General features: G+C 32.8%; 2 protein-coding genes across 2 annotated transcripts; both read left to right on the plus strand.

The window, feature by feature from the left end:
• The first annotated feature begins 983 nt into the window (after positions 1-983).
• LOC123239871 (taste receptor type 2 member 7-like) lies at positions 984-1922 on the plus strand. Its single transcript, XM_044667187.1, has one exon. It carries the CDS (start codon positions 984-986, stop codon positions 1920-1922), a length of 939 nt encoding a protein of 312 aa, XP_044523122.1.
• Positions 1923-16823: 14901 nt separating this feature from the next.
• On the plus strand, positions 16824-17771 carry LOC123239872 (taste receptor type 2 member 7-like). Its single transcript, XM_044667188.1, has one exon. It carries the CDS (start codon positions 16824-16826, stop codon positions 17769-17771), a length of 948 nt encoding a protein of 315 aa, XP_044523123.1.
• Positions 17772-18302: the final 531 nt, after the last annotated feature.

Consider the following 18302-nt stretch of genomic DNA (forward strand, 5'->3'; position numbering starts at 1 on the left):
CTTATGGAAAGGAACACTACCCACATTCAGGGGAAGAACTACAGGAGTGGAAACGCTGAAGAAAAACAATTGCTTGAACACATGGGTTGATACGGACATGATTTGAGATGTAGACTCTTAATGACCACCCTAGAACAATTATCAGTAATATGGAAATAGGTCTTGACCGACGACACATGAAGAAACCAGTAGAAATGCCCTTTGGCTAAGCGGGGGTGTTGGGGGTGTTGGGGGTAGAGAGAGGAAGAACATGAATCATGTAACCATAGAAAATTTTTTTCTAAAAAATAAAAAAATGAAAAAAAAGAATGAAAAATAAACAGCAACTGTGATAATCAATCTACAAATATTAATTCATTGATCTTCACAGCAACCCTGTCTGGTAAGTGTTATGATCTACATTTTACAGTTGTAGAAATTGAAGCAGATAGAAGTTGTTATTTACTTACCCAGGGTCACACAGCTAAGGCTGGATTGTAATTCATGTCTTCTTGCCTCCAGGCTCAATGATTTATTTATAGTACTGCCTTTTCATTGTAAAAATGATGGATTCTTTTTTGGGTCTTCTGGTTCATAGTTCCAACTAATAATGAATCTGACCTGTATGGAAAGTAACATCAAAAAGAATTTGCAAAATGAAAGGGAATCTGACCCACTTTGCATGTAGGCAAACAAATTCAACCCTACAATTCATGGAAAATTATAAGCTACAGCAATGATGAAAGACCACACTTAGTTTCCAGGCTGGAAATCATTATCAAATGTATTTCAAAAAAACAAGAATTTTTTTAAAAATGAAAATATCTCTAGCCTTGTCTCATAGTATATTTTGATATTTTCTTTCTGGAGAAAGGGAACCCCATAACAACAGAGAAAAGGAAAACATTTTAAAGGCTTCATGAAAAACACAGGTCTCTTCAACAGGTTGGTTGAAAATTTATTGAATGATTGATATTAGAGATCAAGGTTTTTCCTCTGTAAACATGGACAATGCAACGAAGACCTTCTTTATAATCATGATAATTGGAGAGTTCATAATGGGAATTTTGGGGAATGGATTCATTGGACTGGTGAATTTCATTGACTGGTTCAAGAAAAGGAAAATCTATGTGATTGATTTAATTCTCACCAGCTTAGCCATTTCCAGAATCAGTCTGTTATGTATAATAATGCTAGATGGCTTTGTTTTGGTGTTTTTTCCAGATGAATATGCCAAGAGCAAGCTCACGAGAATTATAGATGGCTTCTGGACAATTACCAATCATTTAAGTGTCTGGTTTGCTACCTGTCTTAGCATATTTTACTGCTTGAAGATAGCCAATTTTTCCCACCCTCTTTTCCTCTGGCTGAAGTGGAGAATTAACAGATTGATTCTCATAATTCTACTGGCATCCATATTCACGTCTGTGTTCATTGGCCTTCTAATAACAGAGAAATTTAATGAAGATTTCAGGGGCCAGATAAACAGAAAAAACAAGAGAAATAACACTTTGAAGTTAATAATGAGTAAATCTGAATACTTTGGGTTCCATATGCTTCTCAATCTGGGAACTCTTGTTCCCTTTACTATATCCCTGATCTCATTTTTCCTGTTAATTCTTTCCATGTGGAAACATACCAGGAAGATAAAACTCAGTGCTATGGATGCTAGAGATCCCAGTACAGAGATCCATTTAAGAGCCATGAAAGCTATGATCTCTTTCCTCATCCTCTTTGTCGTTTATTGTTTGGCCTTTCTCATAGCCACATCCAGCTACTTTTTCCCAGAGAGTGAACTTGCAGTGATATTTGGTGAGATAATTGCAGCCATCTACCCCTCAGGCCACTCATTTATTCTGATTTGGGGCAATATCAAGCTGAGGCGGACATCCCTGAATGTACTACAGCAAATGAAACATTGTCTCAAATCCCTTGTGCCTTAGACCAACCTTTGCAGAAATTAATATATCTTCTAATCAAAAGAAAGCAATGGGGAATTTTTGTTGAACCTTTCTTACTTTCCTCAGTTTTTCTATTACTTTGAGTTGTTTGTTTTTGGATATTATTGAAATTGTTGAGCATTACAGGAAAAACATTACATCTATCTTCAAATACTTGGAAAGTCATCATGTAGAACGGTAAGACATCCTACACAAATGAAGGGGAAATTTTGACTTAAGGAATTATATTTTAAAAATTTTGGATACCCCAAAATTGAATGAATTTCATGGCAATATAATTAATTGCTGCTTACTTGAGATGTTCAAACATAATGTATAATCTCAAGAGAATATTATGAACAAGATTTGCTTCCTTGCCATGTGGTTGCAATCATATCTTTACACATGGTTTTTCCCGACTATAACATTTTACAATTTTAAATACTGAGTCAGCTTGAGTATAACAAAATTATCCTTTGTGTTTCATTTGGTTATAATAAGAAACATCATATATACTAAATCTTTATTTTTTTTCTTGTTTATGTATCATGGTCTTCTAATGTTAGTAGTTTGATATTTTGGTAGAACCATGCTTTAAATTTTGTTGTTAATACTTTGATTGATACAAATAGCAGCTACTCTATGATTCCTCATTTTGCTCCATAAATATCTGTTTTTTCATATCCTTTTATAGAATATACTCAATATAATAGTCTTTATTTTGTCCTGTTAATTCCATGGTGATGCTAATAGGTTACATTTTTTAGTAAACTGGTAAGACCAAGTTCGTATTAACCAATCAACCAATCCATTAAAAAGAATTTATCAGGCACCTAAAGTGTGGTATGGCTGAGAAAAAAAAAGAATTTTGATGTAATTTTATTTTGTCAAAACCAGTGGGTTATGCATTTGTGATTTTATTGACACAAGGATCACTAAGAATGTATGATCTTGACCTGATCAACTTGATTTCTATTGGTTGTCCCATCTTTTTTCAATTCTTTATCAATAGAATTCTGGATTTTATCTGATTTGCACAGTGACTTTTTTTTAGTTATGTGTAGAAACACTTTTTGATATTTTAAAATTCAAATTTTCTCCCTCTATATTTACCCCCCAGGTGTTAATAATCTTATATCAGTTATACTCATACTTTCATGTGATACATGTGTCCATATTGCTCATGTCATGATGGAAGACATATCCCACATATAATATAAATCTCATAAAAAGAAACAGAGTGGAGGATGGCATGCTTCAATAGGCACTCAGATTTTAATAGTTTCTTCTATAGCTGTGGATAGTATAGTTGTGGAAAGTCCATTGTGATTGTCTTGGACACTTGTTTTGCTGATAATGATTTAGTCCTTCAGTCAGATATACTCATTTCATTTCTCTCTTTTTTGTGGGTTTTTAATGCTATTTTAAAGAATTTACTTCAGTGAAACATTCAATAGTTACAGTATTTCAGTGACTATTAGAACTATAGCAGTAGTCTTTGATATACTAAAATCATGCATTTCTGGATCATTCAATAACACTTAAACAGAATTAGTCTTACCAAAGATTAAAGAACAGTACAGTTGAAACAAAAAACAGCACTAAAAACTGTCATTGCTTTGAAGTAATCTAGTTAATTCTCAGAAAACAAACAACAGTCTTCAAAAGGATCTAATTGACTAGTGGGGTAATGTTACTGATTCCTCTATAATTCTACATAGGTTTCTTGAAGTTGGTAGACAATGAAAAATGCCAGTTTAAAAATACATTTTGCTTGTTGTTATGAAGGAAAAAATTGTCATATCCAAGATAATACAAAAACTGAAATACTGAAAGTCGAAAAAAATTACATTTTTGTTGATGAAATTCACTTTTTTATTCAAAGCTATATCAAATATATTGTCTGAAGTCCAGGTGAGCTTGTAAGATCTAGGCATCTTTATCAGATTATAAAACAATAATTCCCCCAAACCGTTTTATTTTTTTTTACTTCTAATGGGATTAGAAATCTTTTAGTGAATGATAAACTCTGACAAATATATTGACATGCTAAAAAACAGAATCATTTTGGAATTTAGAAATTCCCTATTGAATACACAAAAGTCCAACATAACCTTTCATTATGCCACATTTCATGAAAGATTAAGAAATTTATCCAAGAAACAGAGATAAATATATTACAATGGCCTCCAAAGTTAACTCATTTTAAGTCCACTGAAAAAATAATGTATTCTAAACAAAGCTTAGAAAAATGCTCTGTTGATTAAAAGGATATTTAATTATAATACACCGGGTATTTCCCTACCTTTCTATTCTCTACCTTCTATTACCATTCCCTTCCTTTCTCCCATCCTCCTTCCTCCCTTCTCTTTACCCAATCACAAGAAGTAGCATCCAAAAGAGGAGGGTATAGCCATTAATTCAGTATCCTTGGGAAAAGCCAGGAGCACATGAATACCAGAATGAAGGAGTAAAGAAAAGGTTTATGATCAAGGGCTTTGTTAATGATGTAATGGGGTTCTAAGAAGGCACAAAAGAAAGGATGGGCAAAACTGGAATGGATCTTGGGAGGGGAAGAATTGAGTTGAATATGTATAAGAGAACGGAGAGCAGTAGCAAAGAAAGAAATGATAGTTTTCCCTTAGGTAGTGAGAGACTCATTATCTCTAGGATTGGGAGAGAAAAAAGTTGGACTTTGAGATTCCTAAGACGAAGATTTAGCACCTATAAAGAGTACTGTGAATTTAAGATGATAGAAATGAGATCTATTACATCTCTGAGATTCTTTGGTTTTGTGAAAACTTTGTTACTTGGTCTTCTATTAGTTAGAGCTTTTGGTTACTAGTAACTAACATTTACTTAGCACTATAAGATTTGTAAAATATTTTAGAGACATGATCTCATTTGATACTCAACAATCTTACTAGGTAAGTGCCTTAGATGCTTTTAGAATGATCATTTTATAGATGACAAAAATTAGGTACAGAGAGGTTAAATCTAAGGTCACAAAGCTAGTAAGTATTTAAAGTATAATTTATACCCAGGTTTTCCTGATTCGAACTCAAGTGCTTCATATACTATACTATATTGCTTCTCTTTACTTTAAAAAATAAATTAAATTGGTATCTTTGCTTTTTGTTATCATCACCAAAAATTTCCTCAGAATTTCTCCTCTCCCCCTCCTAGAGAGCCATCCCAAATAACAAATGCTATTTTTGAAGAATTTTTAAAAAATCAATAATAGCGATATATTGAAAAAAAAGTAAGACATACACTGTGGCACAATCAAACATAATGGACTTCTCTACTAGCAGTAATGCAATGATCCAAGACATTTTTGAGGGACTTATGAGAAAGAATGCTATCCACTTCCAGAGAAAGAACTGTGAAGTAGAAACTCCAAAGAAAAACAACTTCTTGATCACATGGTTCGATGGGGACATGATTGGGGATGTAGACTCTAAATGACCATTCTATTGCAAATACTAATAATATAGAAATAGGTTTTGATCAATGATACATGTAAAACCCAGTGGAATTGCTTGTTGGCTATGGGAGGGGGGAAGGAGGAGCTGAGGGAAAAAATGAATCATGTAACTATGAAAAAAAATTCTAAATTAATTAGTCAATTAGATTTATAAAAAAAGAAAAAAAGTAAGACAATATGTACAATGTACCACACCCATGGATTTACCTTTGAAGTGGAATGAGGATGAGGTATCTTTTTGTATATCTCTTTTGAAGTTGTGCTTATTTTTTGTAATTTTGAAACATTCACTTTTTAGTGTTTTGTCATGGTTCTTTCTGTTTAGATTGTTTATAATCATAGTATGTATTGTTTTCTTGGCTCTGCTTGCTTCACTCTGTAATCAGTTCGTGCAAAACTTTCCATGGTTCTTTGTATTCATCACATACATGATTTCTTAAAGCACAGTAATATTCCATTCCATTCATGTACCACGATTTGTTGAACCATTCTTCAATCGATTGACATCTATTTTGTTTCTAATTCTTTGCTATGTCAAAAAGTGCTACCATGAATATTTTGTTATAGATAGAGGCTGTCTTCTTATCAATAACCTCCTTGAGTGTTAGGGTACAAGCCTACTAGTAGAATTTTGGGTTCAAAGAATTTCAGGGTAAGAATATTTTAGTCATTTTTTTGCATAAATCCAAATTGCTCTCCAAAATCATTCTACTGAAAATCACTGTTCCACCAACAATGCACTATAGTGTCTATCTTCCTTCAAGGTCTCCTTTCTTAATTATTTCCATCTTCTCAATTTTGCTGTTTTTCAGGGCGTGTGGTAGAATTTGAGATTTGTTTTGGTTTGAATTTGTCCTGGGTCATTGCACTGCTGCTTTCTCACTTTTTCTCCTACCAATGCATAAACAAAGGCAAAATTCAAATTATGCTGTCACTATTCCCTAATATATCTGTAATGTTGGAATAAATTAGTGTTTTCAAAACAAGAATTATAGCAGAACTTACTTTGTATATTGATTAACTGTTTAGATCTTGGATCCAGAATCCTGATCAGAGAAATTGGATACAAAAGATTTTTTCCTCCATTCATTTGTTTCCATTTTTAAACTGTGGCATTAGCTTTACTTTTGCATACATTTTTGTAGCTTCCTATAAGCTTTCATGTACTTTTATTAAAGATCTCTATTTTATTTTTTATAATTTCCTCTAACCCTTATTTGGTTGAAAAACATATCTCTGAGGTGGTGCAGTGTATAGAGTGCTAAGTCTGAAGCCAGGATCTTTGTGAGTACAAATTTGGCCTCAGATACTTACTGTTTATGTGACCCTGGCCACTTCATTTAACCTTGTTTGCCTCTCCTTCCTCTTCAGTAAAATGAGCTGGAAAAAAGGAAATGGCAAGCCACTTTAGTGTCTTTGCCAAGAAAACCCCAAAATGGGGTCAGGAAGAGTCAGACATGACTGAAAAAGATATAGCAACAATACCCAGACCTATGACAAGTTTGTAATGTGCTTCTTTTTTACCTTTTAAAAAACCATGACATTTTATTAATGTTATATATCCATTTAGAATATATGGAAGACTCTGGTATTTGGTCTTAGTCTAAGCTTAAATTCAGCTAGGAGGCTTTCTGATTTTCCAGCAGTTTTTGAAAAATAGAGTTCTTGCTTTCTAGTTTCTCAAACTCTGCCTTATAGGATCTAATTATTTCAGATCCTCCTTTACTTAGTCTGTTCAATGATATACATCACTATTTTTTAAACCAATAACAGAGGATTTTTGTGACTACTGCTTTATAAAAGTTTGGAAGTGTTAGTCCCCCTCACCTTTATTCCCTTAATATTCTTGATCTTTATTTTTTGAAATGAATTTTGTTATCATTTTATCAAGTTTTATAAAGTATCTCTTGATAAGTTGATTGTTATAGTATTAAAATGCAAATTTGTTTTGATAGTATTATTGTGTTTATCATATTAGCACAGTTCAGCTATGACACTGATTATTGTTCTAGCTATTTAAATTGTTCTTTATTTATTTTAGAGGAATGCTTTTAAATGAATTTTAAAAATTGTGTTTTGATAGGTTGATTCCCAGATATTTTAGGTATTTTTTAGTTATTTGGAATGGAATTTCTCTTTCTATTACTTCTTTTTTGATTTTGTTATTATTCTATAGAAATTATATTGAAATTTAAGAGTTTATTTTGTAGCTAACAACTTTGTTGAAGCTATTGTCACAGTTAATATCTTTGCTGATTCCCTTGGGTTTTTAAGTAAACCATCTTACCATCAACAAGTAGGAAAAGTTTTATCCTCTCTTTACTTATATTCATGCCTTTAATTTCTTTATCTTATCTTTTTTTGGATATTGCTAGCATTTTTAAAACAATATCAAGTAGTAATATGGAGAGCAGGCATTCTTGCTTTCTTTCTGTATTTATTGGGAAATACTACAGTGTATCTTTATATATATAATGCTTGTTTTTGATTTGAGAAAGACATTTTTAAAGTCTCTCTCTGATAATACATTGTAGGATTGTAGAATACATGGGTGTTGTATATTATGCTTCCAGGAGCTAAGATGGTGGAGTAAGGAATGTTCATAGCCTGTCAAACCTATCTCCAGATGACCATAAAAATGCCTTAAAACAAATTGTTCAACAATGGAACCACCAGAAGTCAGGGTGAAGCAGTGCTCTAGCTGTAGTCTGGCCCCTGCAGAAGTGAGGAAACCAATGTGATACAATGGAGGTGGCAGTGGAAGGAGTATAGCCAAGTTCAGTGCAGCCATAGTAGAGTCCAATGAGATTCAGCTTCAGACCATTAAGGTCTAGCTATGGTTGGAGAGGATAGAGCACAGTGTGATCTGGTGCAAAAGGCATTTGAATGGAGCAGCTGCAAATCTTTTTATGCTAGACCATCAAGATCCCCTCTGCAAAATGCTTAATCTAGGTAGGACTCAAGGGACAGTCAAGTCAACTTCATGCACCAAAATAGACCAAAAAAAGTCTAAATATAAAAAAAAAGTCTAAATATTTTTATTTTTTAGTCACTTCTGATGACAAGATTAGAACTGAAAAGAAAAATTGATGATCAAATTAGACACTCTAAATAAGCATAAAAAGGTAAACAAAAAGAGAAAACTAAGCTCCTCAATGGGGTTAAAAGAATTACATTCCCGCACAAGAAAATGATAACCATGATTCTTAAGATATCTCTGTTATAAGAGATACTTAAAGTACTCAAGGAATCAATAGGTTTAAACTTATTATCTTACCAGATAGGAAGGTAATAGCTATGATACTTAAGGTACTTATGAAATGTGATATTTGTAAGATACTTAAAGTATATAAGATACCTTATGTACTCAAGGGAATCAGTGGATCCAAACTACTTATATTACTATATAGGAAGGCAATAATGAAAAAACTTTAGATAACTATGATACTTGAGATATTCTAGGTACCTTAAACTGAAGATGCTTAAGAAGTTTTTCACTATAAGGGTAATGAATAGGGACTTATAGAGTGCAGAAAGTAAGATGAAAATATGGGATGATATTTCCCTTACAAAAACAAACAAACAAGAGCTATGAAAGAGGAACCGAAAAGGAGAAAAGGAGAGTAAGTTGGAAGTAAATTATCTCACATGAGGAAGTGCATCAGAATAAATACAGTGTTCTTATTCAATTTTTTAAATTGTATGCCCAATTCATTGTTCTGTTCTTTATTTTATTGATATGTTTGGAGAAATAAATTCCTGAATATTCATATTTAAATTTGAATTTGAATATTCATAGTTAAAATGAGTAAATCTGAATACTTCCGGTATTTAGTGAAATATGGACCTCCCAAAATTAGTGGTGTTCTCACCTTTAGTGATTAAATCTAAAGATGGGCAGTGTAGACTTAATTTAATTATCACATTTCTACATATCTCCAACAAAGTCCTACAAGAATAGATAGTAAGAGATAACTCATTTAAAATAACCATAGATTGAATAAAATAGCTAGCAGTATGCCTGCCAAATGAACTCAGAAACTACATGAACATAATTATAAAATGCTTTTGATACAGATAAAATCAGCTTTAAATAATTGGAAAAATATTAATTGTTCATGGATAGGCAGAGCCAAAATAATTAAGATGAAAATCCTACCTAATCTACTTACTTAATGCCATCCCAATTAAATTACCCAAAATTATTTTAATCAACTAGGAAAAATAACAAAATTCATTTGGATAAACAAAAGATTAAGAATACCAAATGAATTTATGGAAAAAATGTTAAGGAAGAAGGTTTAGTAGATTTTAAAATGTATTATAAGGCAGTAAAACTATTTGGCACTGGCTCAGAATAGAGAAAAGTAGATTAATGGAACAGAACAGCCATGCAACAGTTGTAAAAACCATAGTAACCTTGTGTTTGACAAAAGTAAAGATTCACATTTTGGAGATAAATTTACTATTTGGCAAAACTATAGCGCAATCTGGCAGAAACTAGATATAGATGAATATGTTACAGCATTTGCAAAGATAACATCAAGGATATTTGACCTAGGCAAAAAAGAAGATTTTATAAGCAAATTAGATGGACAGGGAACATATTATCTATCAGATTTGTGGATAAGATGAATTTATTAATGAATAAGAGACAGAAAGGATTGTGAGATGTAAAATGGATCATTTTGAATACATTAAATTAAAGCTTTTTGTATAAATAAAACTAATGTAGCCAAGATCAAAAGGAAAAGAATAAGTTGGGAAATAATTTTAGACATTTTTTCAGATAACATCAAATTATAAGAATATGAACCATCCCCCAATTAATAAATGGTCAAGGGATATGAACTGATAATTTCTTAGATGAAGAAATCAAAGTTATATATAACCATATGAAAAATTGCTCTAAACTATTATTGATTATAGAAATGCAAATCAAAACAATTCTGAGATACCTCGCACTTCAAATTGGCTAAAATGATAAAAGCAGAAAATGACAAATGTGAGTATTAATGTAGAAATTAATGTAGAAAAATAGGGACATTAATGCACTATTAATGGAACTGTAAATTAATCTAACATTTTGGAGAGCAATCTGGAATTATGTCCATAGACATACAAAACTAAGAATAATTTTTGACTAGGAAATACCAGTGTTCTGGGTTTATTATCCTAAGTCAATGAGAAGAAATGGAAAAGAACCTATATGTTCTAAAGTAGTTTTATCAACTATATTTTTGGTGGCAAAGAACTAGAAATGAAAGGGATGTCCATCATTTAGGGAATGTTTTAACAAGTTGTGGCATATAATTGTGATGGAATACTACTGAGCTATAAGAAATAATATGCAGGTTAATTTTTTTTAAATGTGGAAAGACCTACATGAAATTATGAAGAGAAATAAGCAGAACCAAGAGAACAGTATATACATCAAGGGAAATACTATTTGAAGAATGACTTATGCATGTCCACCTCCAAAGAAAGTATTGATAAATAGAAATAATCATGACATAGTTTTAAATATACATGTATCTTTTTGTCAAATGATGCCTTCTCTAATTGGGGAAGGGAAGGGAGGAAGGGAGTTATTTAGATATTTTAATGTAACAAATAAGTGATATTTTTTAAAAGTCAATAAAATCAAGGGGAGAATGGGATAGTGGCAGGCAATGCTTGAACCTTACTCTCATGGGAATTGGCACAAAAAGGGAAGAATATCTACAGTCATTTAGCTATAGAAACTTATCTTAACACAAAGGGAAGGAAGGAGAGAGGAAATAAATGAAGGGGGGAATGGATAAGAAAGAGGGTAAATGGGAGAAGTGGTAGTCAGAAACAAAACATTTATGAACAGGGAAAGGCTAAAAGTAGAAAAAAAGGAATAGGAAAAACAAGATGGAGGGAAACACACAGTACTCATAACTGTGAATGTTAATGGAACGAACTTATCCTACATCAGAAGAGGATAGCAGAGTGAATTAAAAGTCAGAATCCCACTATAAATGCTGTCTACAAAAACATATTTAAATCAGAGACACACATACAGAATAAAGGTAAAAGATTGGAGAAGAATCTATTATACTTCAGCTGAAGTTAAAAAAGCAACTGGGTCGGCTTTATATATACATATATATGCATCTATTTATAACAGCTCTTTTTGTGGTGGCAAAGCATTGGAAATGGAAAGGATGTCCATCAATTGAGGAATGTCTGTACAAGTTGTGGTATATGCTTGTAATGGAATACTATTGTATAATAAGAAATGATAAACAGGACAATCTTAAAAAACATACAATGAAAATGAAGTGATTGCAGAAGTGAGCAGAAGAACATTATATACAGTAACAGCAATAAAGAATGATGACCAACTATGAATAACAACTGTTATCAGCAATGCAAGGATCAAGACATCTCAAAGAGTCTCATGAGGAAAAAAAAGCTATCCACCACCATAGAAAGAACTGATGGATTTGGAATGCAAATTAAAGCATACCATTTTTCACTTTATCTTCTTTATGATTTTTTTTGGTGTGTGTTGTAATGCATTACAGTGTATATATATATATATAATATGTTGCTTCTTTTACAATGTGATGAGCATGAAAATATGAATTGTATGATAGCACATGTATGACCTATATCATATATTTTTTAAACCCTTACATTCCGACTTAGAATCAATACTGTGTATTGGCTCGAAGGCAGAAGAGTGGTAAGGGGTAGGCAATGGGGGTTAAGTGACTTGCCCAGGGTCACACAGCTAGGAAGTGTCTGAGACCAGTTTTGAACATAGGACCTCCTGTCTCTAGGCTTGACTCTCAATCCACTGAGTCACCCAGCTGCACCCCAATCTATATCATATTACCCAATGTCTAGAGGAAGGGAATCATGGGTCATGAAATGTCAGAAAACAATTATTACAGATTATATCAACATGAGAGAAAGAAAAAGAAGAAAAAGAAAGATTGAAAGTCAGACATACAGAGATTTAGAAACAGAGATCAAGAGAGAGAGAGAAAGAGAGAGAGAGAGAGAAAGAAAGAGAGAGAGAGATACAGAGAGAGAAAGACAAAGAAACAGAGATAAACACACAGAGATAGAGACAGAGAGTACAGAAACATCTTGCCAATCTTGCTATTTCTTCTTGCCTTCTCTCCCTGCAATAAGTAGTGTGAGTTAGGTTAGTTTGAGGTTAGGTCTAAGATAAATGCTTTCTTTCATAGAAGAGGGATAGAGACTATATATAAAGCTAGAAAATATTGCCAGGATTTAGCATTTCTTTATTTGGTATTTCAGATTTAAATCTTTTGAATAGGCATTTGATTATTTGTGTTCTTGATATTATATTTCTTTCTTTCCCTCTTCTTCTGAGGCAACTCTCCTTGAAAATAAGAAGTATATATAGAAGTCTCTTCTAAGTGTAGAAGAGCCAGAAAGAGGAAAAGTGAGTGAGACAGAAACAGAGAGACAGACACTTAAGACTTTAATATTTTCCCCTTGAAATTATTCTCTTTCATGACCAAACCAATATCTATATAGTTTAGGATTCCAAATGCATTTTTTGTGAGTTCTATGAGTTAATAATGTAATATGCCCCTTATCTCTGCTGTATTGTACCACAGATAATCAACATTACTTGAAGTTATGTACTTTTGGTGACATTGTTGCCTATTTGCATGTAGCATCAAATTCAATATTTGACTTTCATATACTAGTTATTGGTAGATGCTGTTGAGTTATTTTTGCTTGAATTTGCATATGGGTGATGCTGTTTTTATTTGCTACATGATCCTGCATGCCTGTTTCTTCACTTCCTCATATCAATTTGATTAATACAATTTAAATTGATATCTGGACATCAAAATGGAAAATTTAAAAAATCATATGAAGCAATTAATATATAGAAATGAAGAAATATTTAAAATGTTAACATATGCAAAACTTAAATAGTATATCGTTATATTTGTGGGAAAATATCAATGCCCTACTCTGTGACTAAGGCACAATTCTTCAAGAAATAATATTTATAAATTGAATATTTTTCTAAATTCATTTTCTAGCTTAGAGAATGAAATTTCCAAATGAATGTTACCTCCAAACTTTTGAATATACTACCCCTAATATGATGTGAGGCAAAATTTATATAACAGAGAATATTTCATAATACGTTCAAGTGCAACGTTGGACAAACATTTCAGAATAATAGTTGGTACTCAATTCTTCCTAGATCATACCCCTTAAGGACTGAAAAGCTATCCTCCCCCAAAATCAATATGTTATTTCTTTCTGAATGGAGATTGTTGGGATAGGCAAAGATGTTAAAGGCACTCTTTTTAAAAATGTTGTTTTCCATCCTTAATCTCTTTTGTTTGTGACCCTACCTACTTAAGAAGGCAAGCCTGGACAAAGTTTTTGAAACCAGATATATATTTCTGAAAAATTCTAGAAAAACTAAAGTTTTTTTAATGTTCCCACAGTGAAAAATATTAGATTTGCAGATTCTTTATGAAGAATTTGTTAAGAGCAATGTACAAATATTGCACAAGATGATAAAGTGTGGTATAATTGTTATATGATCTGAATTTACACAATATCAACACTAATGAGGCAGTAAGACCCCTGAAGTACCAAAGAATGTAAGGTTAGCATGCTGTAAACATATTTAATATAGATTTTATTAAGATATAACCTATTAACATAACATTTTAATGGGACAAGTTCACCAACAAAAATAAAGGACCATCTAGCTTTGTTTTCCTGAATAAATAAAGAGTAGATCTATGAAATTAGTAATAATGAGAAGTTGGGATATGAAATTTAGATTGTTTCATCTCTTTCAATAGAGTAGGTTAAGTCGTAACTAGAAAACTGCCCTCATGACCTAAGAGCATTTTAAATTAAATCAGAAGATAACACTCATTTTTGCCCATTTTCACCTATTTAGTTTTAAGTACAATGAATAGTACAAAGGAATTTTTTAGTAAATAACACCTTTTGAAAATACTATGAGCTCAATTTCTATAATTCTTTAAACATTATTTCACTTGATCCTCATATTAACCCTTTAAAAAAGAAGATATTGTTATTATGTCCATTTTGCAGATAAGGAAATTGAGTTTCAAAGAGGTTGTGATTTATGAGTCACAAAGTTGGTCCATTTACAAGGTAGAATTTGAATTAAGGTCTTCCTGAGGTAGGATCCAGCTCTTCATCTTACTATGTATTTTTTTAAGAGCTCTTATGTTGAGTATCAACATTAGAGACATTATGAAGACTGTTTTTTTTTTAAAGAGACAAATAAAGGTGCTGATATAGAATATTTGGAGAAAAACAGTTTTGCCTTGGTAGCTTAAAAACTCATATAAAATGTCTGTGAAACCAACTGAAAAAATAGCTTTAACATAAAGTATCTTTCTCTATGGAGTCAGGGAGAAGAATATGTTTTATTTGTAAATCACGAGGAACTATAAAGAATCTATGCAAAGGACTTAGGGGGGAGGTGAAGAGAAACAGTTTTGTTGGAACTATTTTGTGAACTCAAATTTATAAAATGTATTTTATAAAGAGTTTGAAAGAAGCCACAATTATTGTTTGAAATCTCTAGTTCACTAAATAATTATAATAGATTGGAATAGGTATTGACTTGTTAATCAATGAGATGTGGATTAAAAGTTTATTGATGAGAAATAAATTATTCAGAGTCCTAGATAGCTATAGAGTATGGGAATAAATAAAATTAATTTCTAACAATGAATGATTGCAGACTAAAAAGTTCAGTGACTTTCAAGTCAGTGTGGTCAGCAGACCTTAGACTCTGCTATACTTTGATGTACATTCTTTGTTTTTAAGCCCATTACATGTAAATTAAACTTTATTTAATTTCCCTTATAAATTACACATATAAACGAAGAAAATCTTTGATCCTAGCTCTGACCTATGAGACTTTCATAATTGCTAGTTTGTGAGGAATGATTGCTAGTTGTGAGGAAAAAAAGGGGGAAAGGAGGATGGCAGTGATGGTGCTGTTGCTGAATTCTATCTCCAAATTTGCTTCAGCAAGAGAACAAACTTTTGTTTGTGCCTAGTATGTATCAGCTCATTGGAATCACAGGTGAGAGTTGGGTGAAAGGTAGACACCAAAAGTGGATGAACAGCTCAAAAAAGGCCACATTATCTTGGCAGATAGGCTGAACCAGGTTTAGGATAACTGATAGGTTTCAAAACTATTGTGGAGTTATTAGGGTGTCTACCCACCAACTTCATCCAGTGGAATGGGCAGATGAGAACAATTTATTCCAATGGCCACGAAGACTGATGAATCAGGTTGTATAGAGTTTTAGCATATGGTCAAACATTGAAGATACATCCTGAGTGATCACCAGTCATCCTGACTTTTGTCTTGCCACTTTGATGACACTGGAAGAGAGAATGAGGTTGAGAATTTTGCGTTACTCTGCCTCACTTAAATCAGGCTCAATGTAGGTTCAAGACTTCATCTATGATGTCACTGGTCCTCTTAAAAAACCAAGGATGACAACAACCATGTGTCAGGCACTGTGCTAATCGCTTTACAAATATTTTACAAAAATCTCGTTTGGTCTTCACAGCAACTCTGTGAGGTATGTAAAGATGAGATTAACTCTACCCTGCCCATTTTTAGATTTAATCACTAAAAGTATATACATCCCACTTACACTTGAGTAGGGGAGGTCTGTAACCCATGTGTGTGAAAGTGAGTGACAAATCAGAATCAAAACAAAGTTTAAGCTACAATTGGTACATGTAAAGTGGAAGGAAGGCACAGGAAGTGATATTTTTATGATTGCATTTTACAGTTGAGGAAATTGAACCCAAGAGAAGTTAAATTACTTGCCCAGGGTCACATAGCTAAGGCTGAATTTGACCTCAAGTCTTCTTGACTCCAGGCCTAGTGATTTACCCACAGTTTTTATTGTAAAAAAAAGTATAGATTGTTTTTTGGGTCAACTGGTTCACAGCTCAGACTGATGACAAATCAGACCTATATGGAAAGTAGCATCAAAAGGAATGTGCAAAACAATGAAAGGGAATATGCTACAATTTGCATGTAAGCAAACAGAAGCTTAGACTTATGGTCCTCACTATGTGTGGAAAATTACAAACTACAGAAAAGATGAAAGATCACACTTCATGTCTATGCTGAAAATCACTATCAAATGTATTTGAAATGAACAAGGAATTTTTTATGAAAATATATCTAGCCTTATCACATAGCATATTTGGATATTTTCTTTCTATAGAAAAGAGATATAATAACAACTAATAAAAGGAAAGCATTGGAAAACCTCAGTGAAAAAATTAGAAACCTCTCTTCAATAGATTGGTTGAAATCCAAAGGCTGAGATTTTAGAGACTGAAGTTTTCTCCCTGCAGACATGTTAAATACATTGAAGACCATCTTTATAATCATGATGCTTGGAGAGTTCACAATGGGGATTTTGGTTAATGGATTCATTGGACTGGTGAATTGCATAGACTGGTTCAAGAGAAGGAAAATCTACTTGATTGATTTAATTCTCACCAGCTTAGCCATTTCCAGAATTAGTCTGTTATGTATAATAATAGTAGATGGCCTTGTAGGGGTGTTTTTTCCAGAAGAATATGCCAAGAATAAGTTCATGAGAATTATAGATGGCTTCTGGACAATTTCCAACCTTTTAAATGTCTGGTTTGCTACTTGCCTTAGCATGTTTTACTGCTTGAAGATAGCCAGTTTCTCCCATCCTCTTTTCCTCTGGCTGAAGTGGAGAATTAACAGAGTGATCTCCGTAGTTCTACTGGCATCTATATTCATATCTGTGTTCACTAGCCTTCCAATAACAGAGATACTTAATGAAGATGTCAGGAACCAGATAAATAGAAAACATAAGGAAAATAACACTTCAATTCTCAAAATGAGTAAAGGTGAATATTTTGCCACCCAAACGTTCCTTAATCTAGGGGCTCTATTTCCCTTTACTGTGTCTCTGATTTCATTTTTCCTGTTAATTCTTTCCATGTGGAAACATACTAGGAAGATAAAACTCAATGCCATGGATACCAGAGATGTCAGTACAGAGATCCATTTAAGAGCCATGAAAGCTGTGATCTCTTTCCTTATCCTCTTTGTCATTTACTGTTTGGCCATTCACATAGCAACCTTTAGCTATTTTTTTCCAGACCAGAATCTAGCAATGATGTTTGGGGAGATAACTGCAGTCATCTACCCAGCAGGTCACTCATTTATCCTGATTTTGGGAAACATCAAGCTTAAGAGGACATCCCTGAATGCACTACAACAGGTGAAGCATTATCTCAAAGGTGGAAAATTCTTAGTGCCCTAGACCAACCCAAGCAAAAATAAATATCTTCTAGTAGAAAGATACCAATAGGGAATTCTTGTAGAACCTTTCTTTCTGCCCTTAGCTTTTCCATTAGTTTTAGTTTTGTGATTTGGATATTATTGAAATTGTTGAGCATTACAGGAAGAACATCTGTCTTCAAATACTTGGAAAGCCATCATGTAGAATGATTAGACTTATCCTGCACAGATGGAGGGCATGTTTTGCCTCAACACAAGGGATAGATTTCTTTTCCCCCACAAGTGTTCCATCTCCTCCACACCCTCCTGCAATCACAAAAGGAATCATCTAAGAGACAGAGATGTTCATAAAATTCTTTCATGTTTTCATGTTCAGTTCACTCCCAGGGTGGGTAACATTCACAATTTATTCTTATTCTGAGGAAGAGTACTTGGATGAGTACTTAAAGTTTTTAGGTTTTCCCTCATTCAGAGAATGGTTTCCCCTCAAAGAATGCTATTCTTTTTTATGAGATAGCAACAACAAACCTGGGATCTTTCTTTTTATGTTATG

Source organism: Gracilinanus agilis, chromosome 3 (assembly GCF_016433145.1).
Source record: "Gracilinanus agilis isolate LMUSP501 chromosome 3, AgileGrace, whole genome shotgun sequence".
NCBI lineage: Eukaryota > Metazoa > Chordata > Mammalia > Didelphimorphia > Didelphidae > Gracilinanus > Gracilinanus agilis.